The 18084-nt window shown below is 42.0% G+C and overlaps 2 protein-coding genes across 3 annotated transcripts in view; one reads left to right on the forward strand and one right to left on the reverse strand.

Moving 5' to 3' along the window:
- grip2a (glutamate receptor interacting protein 2a) overlaps positions 1-2574 on the reverse strand; it is a 52327-nt gene extending 49753 nt beyond the window's left edge. Inside the window, exons 1-2 of the mRNA XM_063220521.1 lie at positions 2447-2574; positions 916-1124 (exon numbers count right to left, since the gene is read on the reverse strand). Coding sequence (XP_063076591.1) covers positions 916-1081 — 166 coding nt within the window. The 5' untranslated portion in view covers positions 1082-1124; positions 2447-2574. The remainder of the gene's footprint in view (positions 1-915; positions 1125-2446) is intronic.
- An 812-nt stretch (positions 2575-3386) lies between these two features.
- ssuh2rs1 (ssu-2 homolog, related sequence 1) lies at positions 3387-18077 on the forward strand. 2 transcript variants are annotated; one of them, XM_063220526.1, is made up of 14 exons: positions 3387-3611; positions 3790-3859; positions 4050-4114; positions 9060-9161; positions 9320-9395; positions 11787-11916; positions 12316-12376; positions 12554-12675; positions 13125-13187; positions 14653-14735; positions 15931-16023; positions 16261-16366; positions 16544-16651; positions 17320-18077. In XM_063220526.1, the coding sequence occupies exons 2-14, from the start codon at positions 3837-3839 to the stop codon at positions 17458-17460; spliced, it is 1173 nt and encodes a 390-aa protein (XP_063076596.1). In that variant the 5' UTR covers positions 3387-3611; positions 3790-3836; the 3' UTR covers positions 17461-18077. The 2 variants fall into 2 exon arrangements, with proteins under 2 accessions (XP_063076596.1, XP_063076599.1); XM_063220529.1 differs by lacking the exons at positions 3387-3611; positions 3790-3859; positions 4050-4114 and adding an exon at positions 8317-8550.
- The last annotated feature ends 7 nt before the right edge of the window (positions 18078-18084 follow it).

Genomic DNA, 18084 nt, shown 5'->3' on the forward strand with positions numbered 1-18084 from the left:
TAATAGACTTTATATATGACTTTAATTCTGAACTGACATACTTGTGTCAAAAAGACCTACCAACTAACTAATATTAAACGCAAAATAAAACATACAAATAAAATAATAATACACAAATGACCACACACTAATGCAAACACACACCACTCAGTTTAGACCTTTCATCAAAAATGCCACCCAACTGTCTGAAGCAGCCAACCCTGAAATCCCAAAACACCAGCTGAAAACTGACAACAATGAACACATCAACAACAGCAACAACAATTGGCACACAACAAATACAGCTCAATGTGCTCCAATAGCATTTGGTAGAAGTAATGAGGGGCCTAAAAAGTTCCCAAACTCAACATTTCAGAACGGATGCTAACTTCTTTTTTTGCGGCTTTTTGGCCTTAATTCTGATAGGACAGTGAAGGTTGACAGGAAGTGAATGTGCAGAGAGATGAGGTAGGGTTGGGAAATGACCCAGGCCACATTTGAACCTAGGTGTCCCTGGGCATGCAAGCCCGTAAGTGGGGGGCTTAGCATGCTGCACCATAGCGCCCCCGGATGCTAACTTCTAACTTGCTGATGGAAAAAAAAAATGGTTTCACACAATGCAGTTACATCACATGATGTTACACTGACTCTCTGTGAGTATTGTGTTGTAACTGCGTAGTCCCTTGAGCAATGTGGGATGATCTATCCCCCTTACACAGGTTCTTCTAACTGTTACAGGTCATGAACCCCAATACCATCTCCATAACATCTGGCTGCAGAACGCCGCCCACACCACATATTCTGATTCTCAAAAACATACCGTCTATTTTTGTCCCATATATGGAAATTTGTCATGCAAATAAAATAGCTTACATCAAGCCTACATTGTGGCTAAATTATATTCTTAGTCTGATGTGGTCAATGTGCTCTGCTCACCTTTGGTGCGTCCCCTGATGACTCCCATTCTGCACCTGAGGGAGAAGGAGAACATCCGCCTCTTGCCCTTCACTCCTCCCCCAGCCGCTCCCTTCTTCAGGGGCTCCACTCGGCTCAGTGCTGCGGGGAGGTGCTTGGGGTTCAGCTTGCAGGTAACACGCCACATCGCGCCCCTCCTGGTCTCTCAAGCATCACCACCGGAACACCACCTGAGGGGAAATAGGCTTGACATTCTCTTCTCACTCTATCTTTCTCGATCTGTGATGTTCAAGACCAGCTTCAAGCATCACCATGAATCCCTCTGAGGAGCAGTATGGTTAATGTCTCTCTCTCGCTCTTTGTCTGTCTGTTTTTGATTCAGCCCTCCGTTCTGTTGCACTCCTCTTTTGGACATGCACCTTATTTCTCTCTATCTCTCTCTCTCTCTCTCTCTCTCTCGATCTCTCTTTCTACCTCTCTCTCGCTTTCTCTCTCTCTTTCTCTCTCTGGTACCCACTCTTGTCTCCTCCCAGTTGGAAGCTCTCCAGCAAGCTGAGGTGAAAGAGACATGACCAGCAGCAAACACATAAAAGCTCTAAAGCTAAAAACAACCATATTAATAATAACTGGCAAAAGAGAAATAAGGACTGGAAAAGCACACCCAGATATCCTGAATTATTATAAGAAGATTTGTGTAGTGATGCACTGCCAGTGGGCTCTATATACTAACTGAAAACAATAAGTTTAATTCTCAAATCTAGGCCTGTCACAAAATCTGAGACACAGAAACACAAGTACAGACTCAAGCACAACCTCTGTTTTATAAAGACAAGAAGCATTTACAAAGAATGGCAAGCTGGCCTCAGCCTGTGGTAATTTGTGTGGCATTCTCAGAATACGTCATAGTGTATAGCACCACCACCACCACCACAACAACAACAAAACCTCCTGTGCATGGTTGTGTGCGTATGCATGCAGGGCCGGCTTAACACACAGGCTAGATATGGCTGCAGCCTATGGGCCCCAACCTGCCAGGGGCCCCCAATTGGCCAAAGGAGGGGGAAAACAATCTATAATGGCACACTTGCAAGAAGATACGGTATTGAAAACATTAGTCTAATAGCGTTTTAAATCTCCACAATTGGTGTATAATCCTCCTATATTCTTGGCTCAGAATTAGGATGCTACGTAATTTTGTGGCAAAATTTGCCTTACGTGGGGGAACCACAGCAACTTATAGCCTAGGGGCCATGGGACATCTTAATCCGGCATTGTGTGCGTGTGTGTGTGTGTGTGTGTGTGTGTGTGTGTGTGTGTGTGTGTGTGTGTGTGTGTGTGTGTGTGTGTGTGTGTGTGTGTGTGTGTGTGTGTGTGTGTGTGTGTGTGTGTGTGTGTGGTGTGGTGGCTATAGCCTACCAAAGCAGTGTGTTTGCGTGCCTACTCGTGCCCAGCTTCATGTTGGAGTAGAAGGGTGTGCTGTGTAAGAGTGTGTGTATGTGTGCACTGGTGTGTGTAACGCAGTGGGCATGTTTCTGGCTGCCTGCTTGCTTACCCAAAGGACAGATGGACTAAACAGACCCCAGTGGAGAACCAGTCTGCCAGTGGCCTCCACCCATCCAGGCCGCTCCAGAGAGCCCCCACAGCTATGCACGCGTTACAGGACTGCTTCCAGCCTATGTAGGCCACCTCACTGTTTGATGCCTGCTGAAGACACAGGCCTGAGCGAGCAGGCCAAGTTACGTCGTCATAATGCCATTGTACTGTAACAGAGGTGTCAGTCCTGGGTTCAGGAAGTCAAAAACCCAGCCAGGTATTCCTTCTGACATTACATAGGTGATTTAATAGTTGAAACGTACATGTCAACTTGTCTTGAGTGTTCCTTATGATCAAGTGTTTCATCCAGAGTTGACTGGGCCACTTCGAGGCAGGATTTTTAATTCCGAAACCTGGGATTGACACCCACTCCTTGCACTAGTGATTTTCTTTCAGGAACTTTGTGTAAAGGCAATGTCTTTTGCGTGCTTAATATCTGTGTTGAACACAATCCGTTGTGATATGAAACACAGATTGAGACATCATGACTCTGCAGTAGTAGACTCAGATTCAGCAGACTCAGCAGCAGTTCCTTTTCACCAAATACTTTTGTGCATTGAGCTGGGAAGTCAGCAGAGGGCAGAAAGGATGAGTTATCATGTGGCCTGAGCCTGACTACTTTCACTGTTGCTTTCACTATCTATCATAGGCCCTACTGCAAAAACTTTATCTGTCGTTTTCACACATCGCGCCATAAACTTATTCCATTCCATTTAGGACAATTTCGTTGCGCTTATAAGGAAAACAGAAGGTAGGATATAAAGGCCAAATAAAGCCACTATGCATTTTTTCTTCGTATAATGTGTCTTATCACTTCCTCAATTTGGTTCATTTAAATACAGGCAGACTTAATAGCTGTAGGCCTACCGTTTAGAACGGCTGGCAAAAGCAAGTGTCCCCAAACCGAAAGCACTTTGCACTAGAGTTTGGGTAGGCTACGGAAACAATTTGAGGTGAATAATACGCATCGCAAAATAAGACTTTTGAATTGCGCAAGAATACGCCAACCACCCACAGGAAATAAGGAGTGATCATGTGGGCTATATCCCGTTAACTGTGACCATGTCCTCTTTTGGCAGATAACGACTGTATGAAGAAGGCAAAAGGACCAGAGGAGGCTACAGGTATGGGGTGTTGATCATGTGCTATTTCCCGTTAACTGTGACTGTCAACTTTTGGCAGTAACCCGGTCATAGGACTTTGTTTGCACATGGCAATCGACTGACATGAACTTAAGTTGATGATTAAATTACCAACATCATCGCCACCGCTGTCGTCACATGATTGTCTCTTGCTTCTAAGGTGGAACGTAGATTTCGCTTGGTCTTGGTTCGGATACATAGTTCCTGATGGAAAATCAACCGCTTCTAAGGTACGAACGCCTCACTTGATTTAAAAGTTAGAATCTAGCCCACTTGTGAAACATGAGCTAAAGTATAGCCTACGACACATTATAGGCTATGCAAGTTAAACGTGCGGTGTGCCAATTGTGTTTTAATCATGGTCAGCCTTCAATTCCGCCTATTGCTACTCACATCTAACTTTTACTGAAACTGTTTCAGTGGGCAATCCAACTATGGCTTTGGCAACCCAGGTTATAATGCAGTCCCAGCAACCGGAGCGCCAGGTGAGTAGTGCCTCATTTTGTCTATCCATCGCCCATATTCCCTCTACTGTCAAGCTACCCCAGTGTGTCTTAGTATTGGTCCTAATGTCGACATAATCTTACAGTTACATTGGATTGATTACATGTAATTTGCGCATATGGAACAAGCTGCTGACAAACTTCAAGGAGGAGGAGCAGCCCATCCTCTGCTTCCCAACGTTTAGAAACACGCCCCCTCAAAGCAAACGCAAAGACAATCCAATAGTTCTACAATCAACATGCCAACTGTTATCAAGGTGTGCAGTCAGTCAGTCAGATGACTGGTGTCAAGCGGCCCGCAGCTTCCCGCAGCTACCCGCAGCTACTCTGGACTTTACGGTCCCATTCACTTCAATTCATTTTTTCGCAGCCAGAACAGGTTTTACAGATTTCGGACTGTGCCGACGCCGCTGGTGTCGTGCGAGGAAAACAACAATTGTGTCGGACGCTACACCTGGTCATGGAACGACATGCATAACAAGAATTATCATAACTTGTGTCATTTCGAAGATAATTAAAGAAAACCATTTTCACAATGGGACTTCTCATAGACCTGTTTTTGCATGTCTCTCATCTCTTTGCATGTTGACTGTGCAATCACCGTGACAAGTTAACAAGGTGCACGGCGCACAGCTGTATGCGTCCAAAAAAGAAGAATAACATTTCACGATGTACATCTGGAAATAATTCACATCAAAGTGAAGTGTTATTACATAGGACACCATGGTAATCAATATGTGTGTAAGAACATGTGAAAAAAATAAATCGGTCAGTTTGTCAAAGAAGACACAAAAGATATGCACCACAATGCACAGTATGCACCACACCGTGCTTTTCAATTATATAAAGAACAAATACTGACGGCACGAATGTTTCTTCCCTCAATAATCCCACGTCACATATCAATCAAGCAACTGAGCTAATGTGGCCACAAAGGGGCGGTATTGTACGCTGACACATTCGAAGTCCTCAGATACAGATAGGCCTACAGTCATGAATTACCTGACAAATTGCTGCTAGGCTATTGCAGTGGGAGCGCTACACTAAAGAACTGTGTCCCATATCTGCCCCTTTCATATTCATACATTGACAATTTAATTGACAAATGAAATACTAATATTTTACTGCGTCTTTTACAGGTGCCCGTATTCTTCAAGTCTGTCGTTACAGCGCAACGACGGTCAGCGCAGATGTGGCGATGTGAACACTCTTGCATTACACCTTTTGCATGTTGTACATGTCTCCAATCTATATATGATTGACTGGTGCCATCTGCTGGCCTCATAAGGCTGCAGCGTAAAGCTCGAAGGAGAACGTGAAATGATGTCGCCCCTAGGCCTACAGATAGGCCTAATCATAGTTGTGCCCGAAGTATTTCTGTTGCATGTGATATTTTTGTGAATGACTATTATTGTAATTTCAGCAACATTCATTATTACTATTACGAGGAGTATTATGTAGCCTAGGTGGTCCTATGACTTAGTTTTGATTGAAATGTGCCGTGCGCTTGAGAAGCAGCAATATGTAGGTGCCCCCCTATCTGTCCTGCATGTCATTCAGGGACACTGTGTGGTTCGCACTGCGTGTTTTTGTGGTGAGATGTGTTCAAATTCGGAGGACTAAAGCATTTTTTGTGTTCTTGGTGTGTTACACGGTAATAGCCTACAGGTTGCGTATTACCATGTCGGGACAGTAAAGTTTACTGTGAAAAACTACAACATGAAAAGCGCTGCCGTGTCGTTGTATGTGTAGTTGGAAGATATAGGATACCTATTGTCATGTCAGGGTAGTTGCACGGTGAACATAGGCAAAGTTGGAGAGATTGAAACGATGAGTGAATGGCAAAGGCCATTGCGATGAGAATGTCTTTGATTATCTTCGACCTGACGCGGGAAATGCCATTCTTGATCAGCAAGCCGTTTAATGGTCATGTTTAGCATCCGAGACAATTGTTGTTTTCCTCGCACAGCAACAGCGGCGTGGGCACCGCCCGTTTGTCTGTAGGCAACCTGTTATCGCTCCAAAAAATGGATTGAGTGAATGGGAGGGTGTAGGCTAATAGGCCTACCATGTGGGCACAGATCTACTTAAATCAAGTAGGTAGCAGGCTTCACTCAGGTTTCTTGGTAACTTTTAAGGGTGCTGTCCCAAATGAATACTTAGAATAAAAGAAAAGGGGGGCGCACCTTGCATCAATTTTTTTCTTTTCTTTATTTTTCTGTGCACAGAAAAATAAAGAAAAGAAAAAAATTGATGCAAGGTGCGCCCCCCTTTTCTTTGATTCACAGATCTACATAAACCATATGCTATTGAATGTATTCTCCCAGCATAATTACGTCCTTGCTTCCTGAAGTGGGCCTAGGCATATGAAGTGATGGGGTGCACAACGAAGACATGTGTGGTCAAACACCATGAAGCGCATAGCTTGGATGCAGCCATGCCTGCCATTCTGCATATTGTGGGTTCAAGGCCCCTTAATATTCAATTTGAATAGGCCTACACGTGTAGGCTGTGTTACCTCACCCCTGATATGGGCCTACATTATTAGGCTTATTCAGCTCGCTGAATAGGTGCCTTCAGTATTTCTTCAGCGTATCATTCAGGGGCATATGTCATTGCACACCGTGTATCTGCATATCCACAGTGTCTGTCTGCTTAGAGAAATGAGGCATTTTCCTTTTGCACTAGGCTACATGTGTGGTACGAAGTTCCTTACTTTAATCATGCCACGATGTTCCTTCAATATGTAGGCCTACATTGTTCTGGTCGTGCACATTGTTGCCTAACCATGAAATTGTGACGGCACAGTCAACATGCAAAAAGATTGGAGACATGTACAACATGCAAAAGGTGTAATGCAAGAGTGTTCCCAGGTAGCAAAGTTTATCTGGCCCATTGTTGGCCCGATCCTTTTTTCGCGAGTGATAACAGTCGGCCCGATTTTGGCTTTGTCCGCGGCCCAATAATGGTCCTACTACCGTATGCCGACAGTGTCGGCTCAGTGTTGGCTCAGTTACTGCATGAGACTGACAGTTATTTTCAGTGTTGGCTTAGTTACTGCATGAAGTGACAGTTATTTTCAGTGTTCTATGAAGTGTTGGCTGAGTCACGGTAACCAGTGTTCCAGCCGAGCCGACTCTCAGCCGACAGTGCCGACATTCTGCCAAGATCAGGCCGACTGTTCTTAACGGTTTTTGCTACCTGGGTACACATCGCCACATCTGCGCTGACCGTCGTTGCGCTGTAACGACAGACTTGAAGAATACGGGCACCTGTAAAAGACGCAGTAAAATATTAGTATTTCATTTGTCAATTAAATTGTCAATGTATGAATATGAAAGGGGCAGATATGGGACACAGTTCTTTAGTGTAGCGCTCCCACTGCAATAGCCTAGCAGCAATTTGTCAGGTAATTCATGACTGTAGGCCTATCTGTATCTGAGGACTTCGAATGTGTCAGCGTACAATACCGCCCCTTTGTGGCCACATTAGCTCAGTTGCTTGATTGATATGTGACGTGGGATTATTGAGGGAAGAAACATTCGTGCCGTCAGTATTTGTTCTTTATATAATTGAAAAGCACGGTGTGGTGCATACTGTGCATTGTGGTGCATATCTTTTGTGTCTTCTTTGACAAACTGACCGATTTATTTTTTTCACATGTTCTTACACACATATTGATTACCATGGTGCCCTATGTAATAACACTTCACTTTGATGTGAATTATTTCCAGATGTACATCGTGAAATGTTATTCTTCTTTTTGGACGCATACAGCTGTGCGCCGTGCACCTTGTTAACTTGTCACGGTGATTGCACAGTCAACATGCAAAGAGATGAGAGACATGCAAAAACAGGTCTATGAGAAGTCCCATTGTGAAAATGGTTTTCTTTAATTATCTTCGAAATGACACAAGTTATGATCATTCTTGTTACGCATGTCGTTCCATGACCAGGTGTAGCGTCCGACACAATTGTTGTTTTCCTCGCACGACACCAGCGGCGTCGGCACAGTCCGAAATCTGTAAAACCTGTTCTGGCTGCGAAAAAATGAATTGAAGTGAATGGGACCGTAAAGTCCAGAGTAGCTGCGGAAAGCTGTGGGCCGCTTGACACCAGTGTGCAGATGCTACACATGAGTTTATCACATAGTTCTAGAACCTTTAGCCTGTCACTTTCAGATCCAATCCCAGTTTTCTGAGAGTGATGAGCAACACAGCTCAGCGCAATTGCGCAAGGAATATAGACCTGACCGCCACCCTGCGGTGAGTGTGTGAGAAAAGATAAACACTCTCAGCCCTTCCTGTATGCTGTCCATTGGAATTTGGCAACGACTCAGTTTGTCGTGAGAAGTGTGACTGGTTTATAGCCTTAGTTTTCACTTGGAATTACCATGTACAATCCACATGAAGGCCAAGGTACGTCATGAAAAACTGTGGTTTCTTTACATAGATTTACTGCAATCTCGTTATGTCAACCTGTTTATCTTGAAGCTACAGATGCGTAACAGCTCAACTCAAGTTTCAGCTCAGGTAGCTTAATCAACAGCATGCCTATAGCACAGTGTATTATTGACTATGCTGGGAATGGCGAAAATGTATTATAGGCTATATGAGAACGACTAATGTGAAATACTAATTAGCACGTAGCCTACATTCTGGTACATCTGGAAGACGCGACTTCGGTGACCAATTTTACAATAGTTGCCAGAACTATATATATCATGTATTATATTATATTATGTTCTAATGTTTTCCAAGTCACACGCTTGTATGCCTTAAAGAGAGCGTTTTCACTCAGCAGTGTGTTTTATTTCACCTGTATATCAGTAATAGATTAAGGTACCCTCTTAAACTTACGACCTTCAGAACAGAGATTCCACTCAAACTGGTTTGTATGGTTTTTTTCTCCTCTGTGTGGTTCCCAGCCATGTTCGCCCCGCCCGCGCCCGACCCCAACGCTCCATCCGCACCTCCTGCCAACTTATTTGACAACGTCCCGGGCTATGAAGGAACGATGATAGGAGGAGGTACGCAGAGGAGTCGCATTAACTGTCACTCAGAATTACACGTAGCCCATAAATGTTGTGAATGCTCTTTTTTAAACCATTCTTAGTCATCCGAAGGAGATGGAATGACTTGGTTGAATGAGAGTCATCACACACATTCTCAATGACTATATTGACAGGTGGGTATTTGCCTCCACCTGTGCCATCCATGCCGATGCCCACTCCTGAACCAGGACATGCACACCCAGAGTGGAAGTAAGACCCTCACCACTCTCTCCACTCTCCACTGCTCCCTTTCTCTCACACTCTCTCCACCCCTCACCACACTTGTGTCAGGCATAGTCTTCCATCTGTGTTTAGGTTTACAGCAGGTTTTCTTATGTAGAAATAAGGGTATAGTCACTTAGGCCTACCTGGTTGTGTTTCGGAGCAGGTAGTAAACGTTATATTCACCTTTTTAATGAAAACCAGAATGTTTATTTTTAGGACGTTGAGGATCAATGATCTTGTCTAGGTAAGTCCCCATCGCTAAACCACCTGGGTTGCTTTCCATAATGATAGTATAATGACTAGTAACCCAGCTACTAAGTGAAGTCTTAACTGCCTAATAAAAAAGTTCTTCTTGTTCAGCCATCAAAGACACAAAGCTGTAGGGGCTAATCTATTAGGTGATTTACTGATTTACTCTGAGTTAACTAAGTGGTAAGTGGCTCTCTGCCTTCTGGAATACCCCTCTGGTTCATTTAACCCAGGCAAAGAGAGCTCATTAGCACTTGTTTTAAGTTAGATGAATGAAGCCCACTATTAGCCTACTAATACCACTGGCTCTTCACTTCCACATGTTTTGGAGGGCCGCTCATGCCCAGCCTTACAGCCCTTCAATCTCAATGTTGTTACACTGACCTGCTAATTCACTGCAATATGGGCCATTTAGGATCCACAAAAGATTGTGGGAGATGTATAATTTACATGCCTACAATTTTATTTCGAACTAATCATTTTTTTTAACTATGGAACATACATTACACAGACGGTTTTGAATTGCATTTCGACAAAGTCCAAATGTTGCAATTAACTAAACTAACCAAAACCACAAACACATCTAGTCTAGTCTAGTCATCACACTTTAGTCACCAAACTATGCACAAAGGTCAATAGCTATACGATTCTCAACCTTGGCCACTAGATTTTCCTCCTTTGTGAATGAAGAACCCACACTTCCCACATTTATGATTTTAAATGTAGCTCCTCAGCAGCACTTATTAAGATACACACTGATTACATGTAACAGTTACATTTCATATTTCGGATCATGGTTTCCTCTTTTTTCTGAATTCTATGGCAAAAAAATGACTAATATTAGTAACAAATCATGTCGACCACAACTCAAGCAACTGTGGTCTTATCCATGTTTTTTGAAGCACGTCAATCTATTTCTTTTAAACATTATGTCTAAAGCGTAGAAAGGACGCTATTCTTGCACACGTCTGAACTGGGGAGTTTATTTACCTTGGGTTTTGTGGTCACTAATGTCAGGTGTGTGCTAGTCACCTGTGTTTTCGCTCCTTTGTACACAATTCACTCCCAACCCTCATTCCATTTTCCTCGGGACTGTTTCCCTAAATAATACTAGTTTAGTGAATTTGTGTCCGTTTAGTGATTTTGTGTCTGTTTTGCCCTATTTCCCTAAGCAGTCACATCTTGGTAAAGAAATCCTGCATTTGTTTATGGATATATTGTTTACCTTGGGCCTAGTTTTCAAAGAGCTCTGTACGACCACACCTTCTGGAATGTGTGTCCGGTCTGTTGAAAGGGACACAGGTTTTCGCACTCCATTCTGGAGGGTTATTTTCCGTGTTATTAGTGACAGTTAGTGCAGTTTTGGTGTGTGTAATCTGAACTTTGGCATTTTAAAAAGTGGTATTTTACAATATGTGAGTTTGCATTTGAGAATGTTGTGTGTTGTTTTTAAATTGAGACCAATGTCTGACGCTTTCTACTGCTTTCAGTGCACCAAACAGCTTTGAATGAGACGATTCGAATCTTGGTGTGTATGTAGCTGAAATGAGGATTAGCGAGTCTTGAAAAGAGAGGGCTGAATCTTCGATAAATATTTTATAGTACCTTCAGTGAAAGTCGAATATATAAACATTTTGGGACAACGCTGGACAGCAATGGTTCTATGGGGCACCATGTGTCAGAGCTTGTTTCGTGAATGCAATCCCTTTCGTTCCACAACATGGAGCAAAGGAGTACGAAATTGTCAAAAACCATGATGCGTTTTGTTTATCAATTCTCATTGTTTGCAAAATGAAGACAACACACAAAGTCAGGTATTTTATTCACAAAGATAATGACCTAATGTCTTCATCATTTTATGTACACAAGGAAAATTGATGTGCACATTCCATGGATGAAAGACACTGGTGTTTTTACTATTTCATTGTTGATTTCTCCTCTGAGTTGTAGTAGTAGTTGTGAGTGAGAAGTGAAACACATAAAGTGGAGTGTGTGTGTGTGTGTGTGTGTGTGTGTGTGTGTGTGTGTGTGTGTGTGTGTGTGTGTGTGTGTGTGTGTGTGTGTGTGTGTGTGTGTGTGTGTGTGTGTGTGTGTGTGTGTGTGTGTACTTTTGCATGTGCCATACAGCATTCCGTCCATCACGGAGGAGACGGCGAAAGAAGCCTTTGCTATGTTTGCCTCCAGCAAGTGCTGCTACAGCTCAGGCCCTGCCAAAGACGGTGTCATCACCAGAATGGATGCCTTCAACACCTACAGGGTCGGTGCACACCACACACATACACACACGCAGGCACACACGCACACTATGAAGTGGATGTAATATTAAAAACTCAAAATTAATAGAGTACAAATTTGGCACCTTTGAGGATGTGACTGCTGACACAGAGGCCTTAAAATATTTCAGAGTTTCCAGGTTATATCTGCACAAGCTAGATACTGTACAAGCATTTTTAACAATCTTCTCAAATTTTTCCACATTCTCTCAAGCTGTGCCTGATTGGATTACTAGCAGCATCAGTAGGGGGAGTATTTAAGATGATTGCAAATTGAATGGGTGAAAGTTTTTCAACTAACATGAATTTAAAAAAACAATCGGTAAAATGCTTATTTTTTATAATTAATTTGTTCATTTCTTAATGTTTTTTGTTTGCCTTAGTATCGGCTAGAGACCTTCTGTGAATCTAGATCTACAGAATGGAGCCAGGAACCATACAATGGTACAATTACATCAATTACAAAACCTCAATTAGTCATGATTCTGAGGTTGAAAGCCCTATTGCTTAGTGTGTGTGTGTGTGTGTGTGTGTGTGTGTGTGTGTGTGTGTGTGTGTGTGTGTGTGTGTGTGTGTGTGTGTGTGTGTGTGTGTGTGTGTGTGTTTGGTTGCGTAATATAGGACAACCCGTTGACGCCTTCACACAAGCCGTACCAGGCCCTTGGGACATCCCTGCCCAGCCTCCAGGCTTTTTTAAAGACCACACACAGGTCATCAAAGTGCCCTACACCTCCTCTGTAAAGGTAATGTATGCTTGATTTGGTTTCCCACTTCCTTTTGAAGGAGTAGGTTAAAGCCCACACATCCAAATGTCTGACTTGCGAGCAGGACAACCAAATAACCAGATAAAAAGAAAAGGCCGCTTGAACTAGGATTTTTTTGCTCACACTTATTATTATTTTTGAAAGAACAGTAAATGGGAGCAGAAAAATCTTGTTTGAAGCAGACTTTTTCCCCCATTTCCTTTTCACACGATGATTCTGCTACCCATTAATTCTGCTACCCATCTGTTTATCAGCTCAAATGATAATTGCTACTACTAGTAAATACTCTCTCTCAGCAAATTAAGACAAAGAGTGACTGTGACACACATTCTTATAGATAATGCCTAAAATTGTTATTCATTGTTCACTTATGCCGTATTTGAATGTCTTGATTGTGTAATATTTCTGCCTTACTTTTTCATGAACAGAACTGCTACACATGTCTTGGTATGGGAAGAGCCCCTTGTAAGGACTGTACCGGAGCTGGCAATGTGAGCATAACACAGCAACACAACCACAGACTGTCACAAGTTTAGTTGTAAGCAATTGGGCCTCTTTTGCAAACTTGAATATGCTTTATCTTTCTTCTGGAAGGCTTCATCCACGTACCTACTGTGCATCGGGCCAGAACCGATGAAACCTGTCAGATAAAGATAAAGCCTCTTAGTCACAAATGGAAGTCAAATTGCTTGCAATTAAACTGCTTTAACCACTATAGGAATATTCCTTCGACACAAATACAGGCTAGTTTATGTCACTGTCAAACCCTATTTAAGCATTTTACATGGGGTGGTCTGCACACCATCAACTAAATATTTTAATTTTAAAGAAAGAAAGCAACATCTCTCAATGCATAATGTACATTGCCAGGCCAAAACCAGGTCACATGCAGTTATATGTTGTTGGACTGTTTTTGGACTGCTTTCATTGCGGTATGCATCTCATGTGGCATTGTTTTGATAAGCTTTTGCAATGTCACATGATTTATTTCCATCCGCTCAAGATCATTGCATTGCTGATGGTATAATCTGAACGCTACGCAAAGCAACACATCCCAAAGGTTCTCAATAATGGGGTTAAAGTCTGGACTCTGTGGTGTCCAATCCGTGTGTGAAAATGCTGGATTCTACCTGCACAATTTGAGCATGAATTCATTGTTGTCCTGAAATATGCCCAGGCCATCAGGGAAGAAAAAAACTTCCATATACCCTGGTCATTGACTATTCAGATAGTCAGCTAACCTTATTCTTTGAGTGCATACTGTTGCTGAACCAGCATAGACCAGACATCAAACATTTTAGTGATCCCCAATTTGCAATTATTTAAGCCTTCCCACACAGGCTAACCTCATGTCCACAACCATGGGATGCGTTTTTTGACATGGTTGTTTTAAGAAATGAGAAGCAACTCCTTGCACCAGACTGGTTCAAGGAACACGAGATCTCATTTTCCACACATGGATTGACCACCATCCTTGACATGTGCTGGAGAAGGCTTAATGCACTTAAGTGGCTTATTGCTTATCTAACACTATTACGCTTAATTGCCGACAAAATTTCTTTAATAGAAAATTTCTGTAATAACAGCTAAAGGTGGCCCAATGACATATAAAAATGTATGTGGCCGGGAAGCGCAGATAAAGAGAGGCTCGATGATTATGCCATGTGTCTTTGCAAAAGTATTTTTTCTTGTTGTAAAAAAGACTTTAGATCACCTCTAGCACATTTTAGTTGATATAAGTTGACTTTTTCTAACCACCACAGGGGAAATTATTTTGCTGTCTTGCCTACTGCACTTGTCTTTATACTCAGTACACTCTTGTGCCATGTTGGGTTTTTTTAATGTTTGCATCTCCTTTCTCTTAAAATGCTATTTTAAGTTCCCAAATACGAAAGTCTGGTAAACAGTCATCTGTCATTGCATCAACGACTCTGTTCTGTGCTTTTCCTCTAACAGAAAGTCTGCTGGGTGTGCAATGGCTCAGGATATCGCCACGGAGACGATCGTTGCTCACACTGCAACGGAAGAGGAAGAGAGAAGTAAGATTATTTAAGGTTATTTAACTTCCTGTAGACATCTTGAGATAAATCAGCACAGCCGGCAACTGAGCTCTGAAAGAAACTTGATGTTGACTGGCAGTGATATGGATTCATTAGTTCAATCCAGTACCACACGTTCCAGATGAGCTGGTTTTACCTGTCCACTTCAACCAGATAATTGCCTGGTTGAATGATTACCTGGTTGAAATGGACAGGTCGAACCAGGTCATTTGGAATATGTGATACAGTGGATTGTAAACAAATCACTGATCCAGCACTGTTGTCTGGATCATTCACAGGTGCTAGGTACTGTGGTGGACTATGTTTGTACTGTCTGTATGGTCTATTGACCCCGCTCATGTTATCCAGAAGAGTTGCATTGTAAGCAACTCGAGACTTCACACAGTTTTTGGCAGCATTGTGGCCATTGTGGGGGGATTTTGGACATTACACGGACTGTCAGTGGGAAAAGCAGTGAAGAACACACTGTCTGACCTGTCACTGTTTGGCCTATTGAAAATTTCCCTCTTTTTGGCTTAAAACCTGGGAATTTCCTCTTATTTCACTTTTCTTTTTGGTAGCTCATAGTTGACGGGTATGCGTTAGACTCATGCAACAGAGAATCCTGAATCCTCGTCCATAGCTGAAATGCCCATGAGCAGTCCACTGTGCTCCAGGGATTGTACCCTGTCGAGTAAAGACATTTCAGTGATGGAAATTACGGTGTCCACCTGCAAATACCATACATAAACATACAGTACATGACATTGCACAAACCAAAATATCAAACACATCTGTATATACCACAAATCAATCACATATCACACTTACACATATTAGCATACATACAAGTAACTTTGGATAAAAGCAACTGCTAGGTGTTGTATAGTATTATGTATATCATGTCATTGTGCTGTAGGCCTAGTCTTTGCCAATTGCAATGTTAACTTAGCAAATATTTAACTCTAAATCAGCAGCACAGTAGACAGTACATGTAATGAGTATGCTGTTCTTTCCATACGTGTCTAACGGGTTTTTCTATGTTTGGTAATATATGGTCATATTGACCTAGTACCTGGTGTTGAAGACCATGTTCATGCTTTGACATTCAGCTGGCAATGGTGTGTGTGTGTGTGTGTGTGCCTGTGTGTGTCTGCCTGCTCGCGTATGCATGTGTGTGTGTGTACATCTACAGTTGTGTACACTGCAGTGGTCAAGGATCTCTGCAGTGCCAGACGTGCCACGGCAGGAGACAGATCCTGGTCTTCATCAACCTGACCATCAAATGGTGAGAGCGTCTTGAGCTAGAAGTGGATGTAGGGTATGAAGTCCAATAAAAAAAAGAAACCTATGAAAAATAACTGATCTAAACGTTGTCAGTATAAATTGTATCAGTTACTGCATTTATGGACCATTCCCTGTAGGGTCAGATGTGACATTATTATGTTGTGTTTATTGATGGAAATAGTCAGTGATGATGCAGTATGATGGAGATATGTTGTTTTCATGTCTGTGTGTGTTGCAGGAAGAACAATCAAGATGTGTACGTGGTGGAGCAAGCCAGTGGCCTTAAAGTAGAGAACCTCAACAATGTCTCAGGGAAGGAGATGTTCAAAGACTCACAATACTTGGTAAGAAGTGTGTGTGTGTGCGTGCGTGCGCGCGTGAGCTTGAAAAAGAGAGAATATGCATGTCTACATGTGTGCTTTGGCAATAAGTAAGGTATTATGTATTGGTTATGTAATTATTATAATGCAATGTATTATAATGTACCATACTCTGTGTGCGTGTGCAATGTGTCTTCCTAGGTGTTTCCTGTTAATGGGTTTCCTGACCGTGCTGTGGTTGGTGCCTCTGAGAGATTGGTGAGGGAACACCAGGCCAACTACTCCCAAACCTCACGCATTCTGCAGCAGGTAGGTTAAGTGGAAATACCACAGAGAAACAAAAAGCACACACTGTGTTTGCTTACACGTCCACAGCTTTCACAACTCTCAACAATGACAAAGATTGATATCTGATATCTCCTTAAAACCTTATTTAAAGAAAAAGAGCTTATGATTTTTTTGGCGATATATTTGATGCTGGACTGAAACATGTCACATTACGTCTAATAGTTTTAATTTACAGAGACAACGGTCTGAATCCTGTATTAAGAATCATAAAATAGGGGTGAGATGTTTAACAGTCCATTTGGGTGGTATCCATGGTAGATTGATTTTCTTTAAAGAGAAATTGAGATAAAGACCTGAAGGAATCTAATATTCCATCCTGAAATATTAAGTTTTGATTTTGTCAAGAAGCTGTTTACACGTACATGGATATTTTTGAAAACGCATTGTTTTTTGGTTTTACATGTAAACAGTTTTAGATTGGGCATATCAAAAATCCGCCTTTAAAAATACTCTGTTTAGGGGGCTAAAATGCACCTGTTTTTATTTTTCATAAACATACCACATTTACAAATAAACGGATAAGAAATATATTCAAAAATATCCAGATACGTGTAACCAGCACCTAAGAGGCTGTCCTTTACTCTGAGAGTGGTTTGTAACGGATTTCATCTGTGTTGTGTCTGTTTCAGCGCCAGACCATTGAGCTGATCCCCATCACTAAAGTTAGCTACTCATGGAAGGGAAAGTCTTGTGTTTATTATGTGTTTGGTAATGAGTTCAAGGTAAGCGCTGATGACTACCCTGCAAAATGTTGCTGCACGATACTGTAACTGCTTGCTTTGATATGAAAGCTGCTGCTATACCCTTCTCGTCCACTTGGGGTCGCTATATGCACATACTGTAATATTTGCAAGAGGCACACAGAAGTCACAGTCATTCTTGCTCATGAAAGAAGGGGTAGGCACAATCACTGGAGAAAAAGCTATGATGTACTGATAAAATTGAAGCTATGATGTACTGATAAAATTGATGGATTAATTTGCTTTTTTTAACAAAACACAGTTCACAGTCATGAGTTACCAATTTTATAATGATGCTTTGGGTATAGTAAATGTACTTATGTTATCATAAGAGTACTTGCATATGATTGTGCTCTGTAAATTCAAAATGTTTCTTTTAACAGAATGTTACTGGAATAACATGTAATATAAAGAGCAGTACTGTCACTCACTGTGACGTTTGTGTTCATGCTGGGTGAGTTGAGAAGATGAACAGTTAGCCATGCAGACGGTTTGCTTTATTGTTTATGGTGTTACTGTTTTGAAGTTTTTTGCTTGAGGCATTTTCAAATATTGTGTTTATACCAAAACGCCTTATGATTTATAAAGTGAAGCCACAGTCGTGTGTATTTGTCACATAATTAAATTATAAATGTGTAATAACAAAACTTTGTG

This window comes from Engraulis encrasicolus, chromosome 2 (assembly GCF_034702125.1).
Source record: "Engraulis encrasicolus isolate BLACKSEA-1 chromosome 2, IST_EnEncr_1.0, whole genome shotgun sequence".
NCBI classification, from domain to species: domain Eukaryota; kingdom Metazoa; phylum Chordata; class Actinopteri; order Clupeiformes; family Engraulidae; genus Engraulis; species Engraulis encrasicolus.

Bases quoted from the DNA above. Each gene is read 5' to 3' on its own strand.
- ssuh2rs1 (XM_063220526.1), top strand. From the start codon at position 3,837: ATGGAAAATCAACCGCTTCTAAG. The intron at 9,396-11,786 runs GTAAGACCCTCA...TGTGCCATACAG, and splicing joins CATGCACACCCAGAGTGGAA to CATTCCGTCCATCACGGAGG. The intron at 13,188-14,652 runs GTGAGCATAACA...TTCCTCTAACAG, and splicing joins ACTGTACCGGAGCTGGCAAT to AAAGTCTGCTGGGTGTGCAA.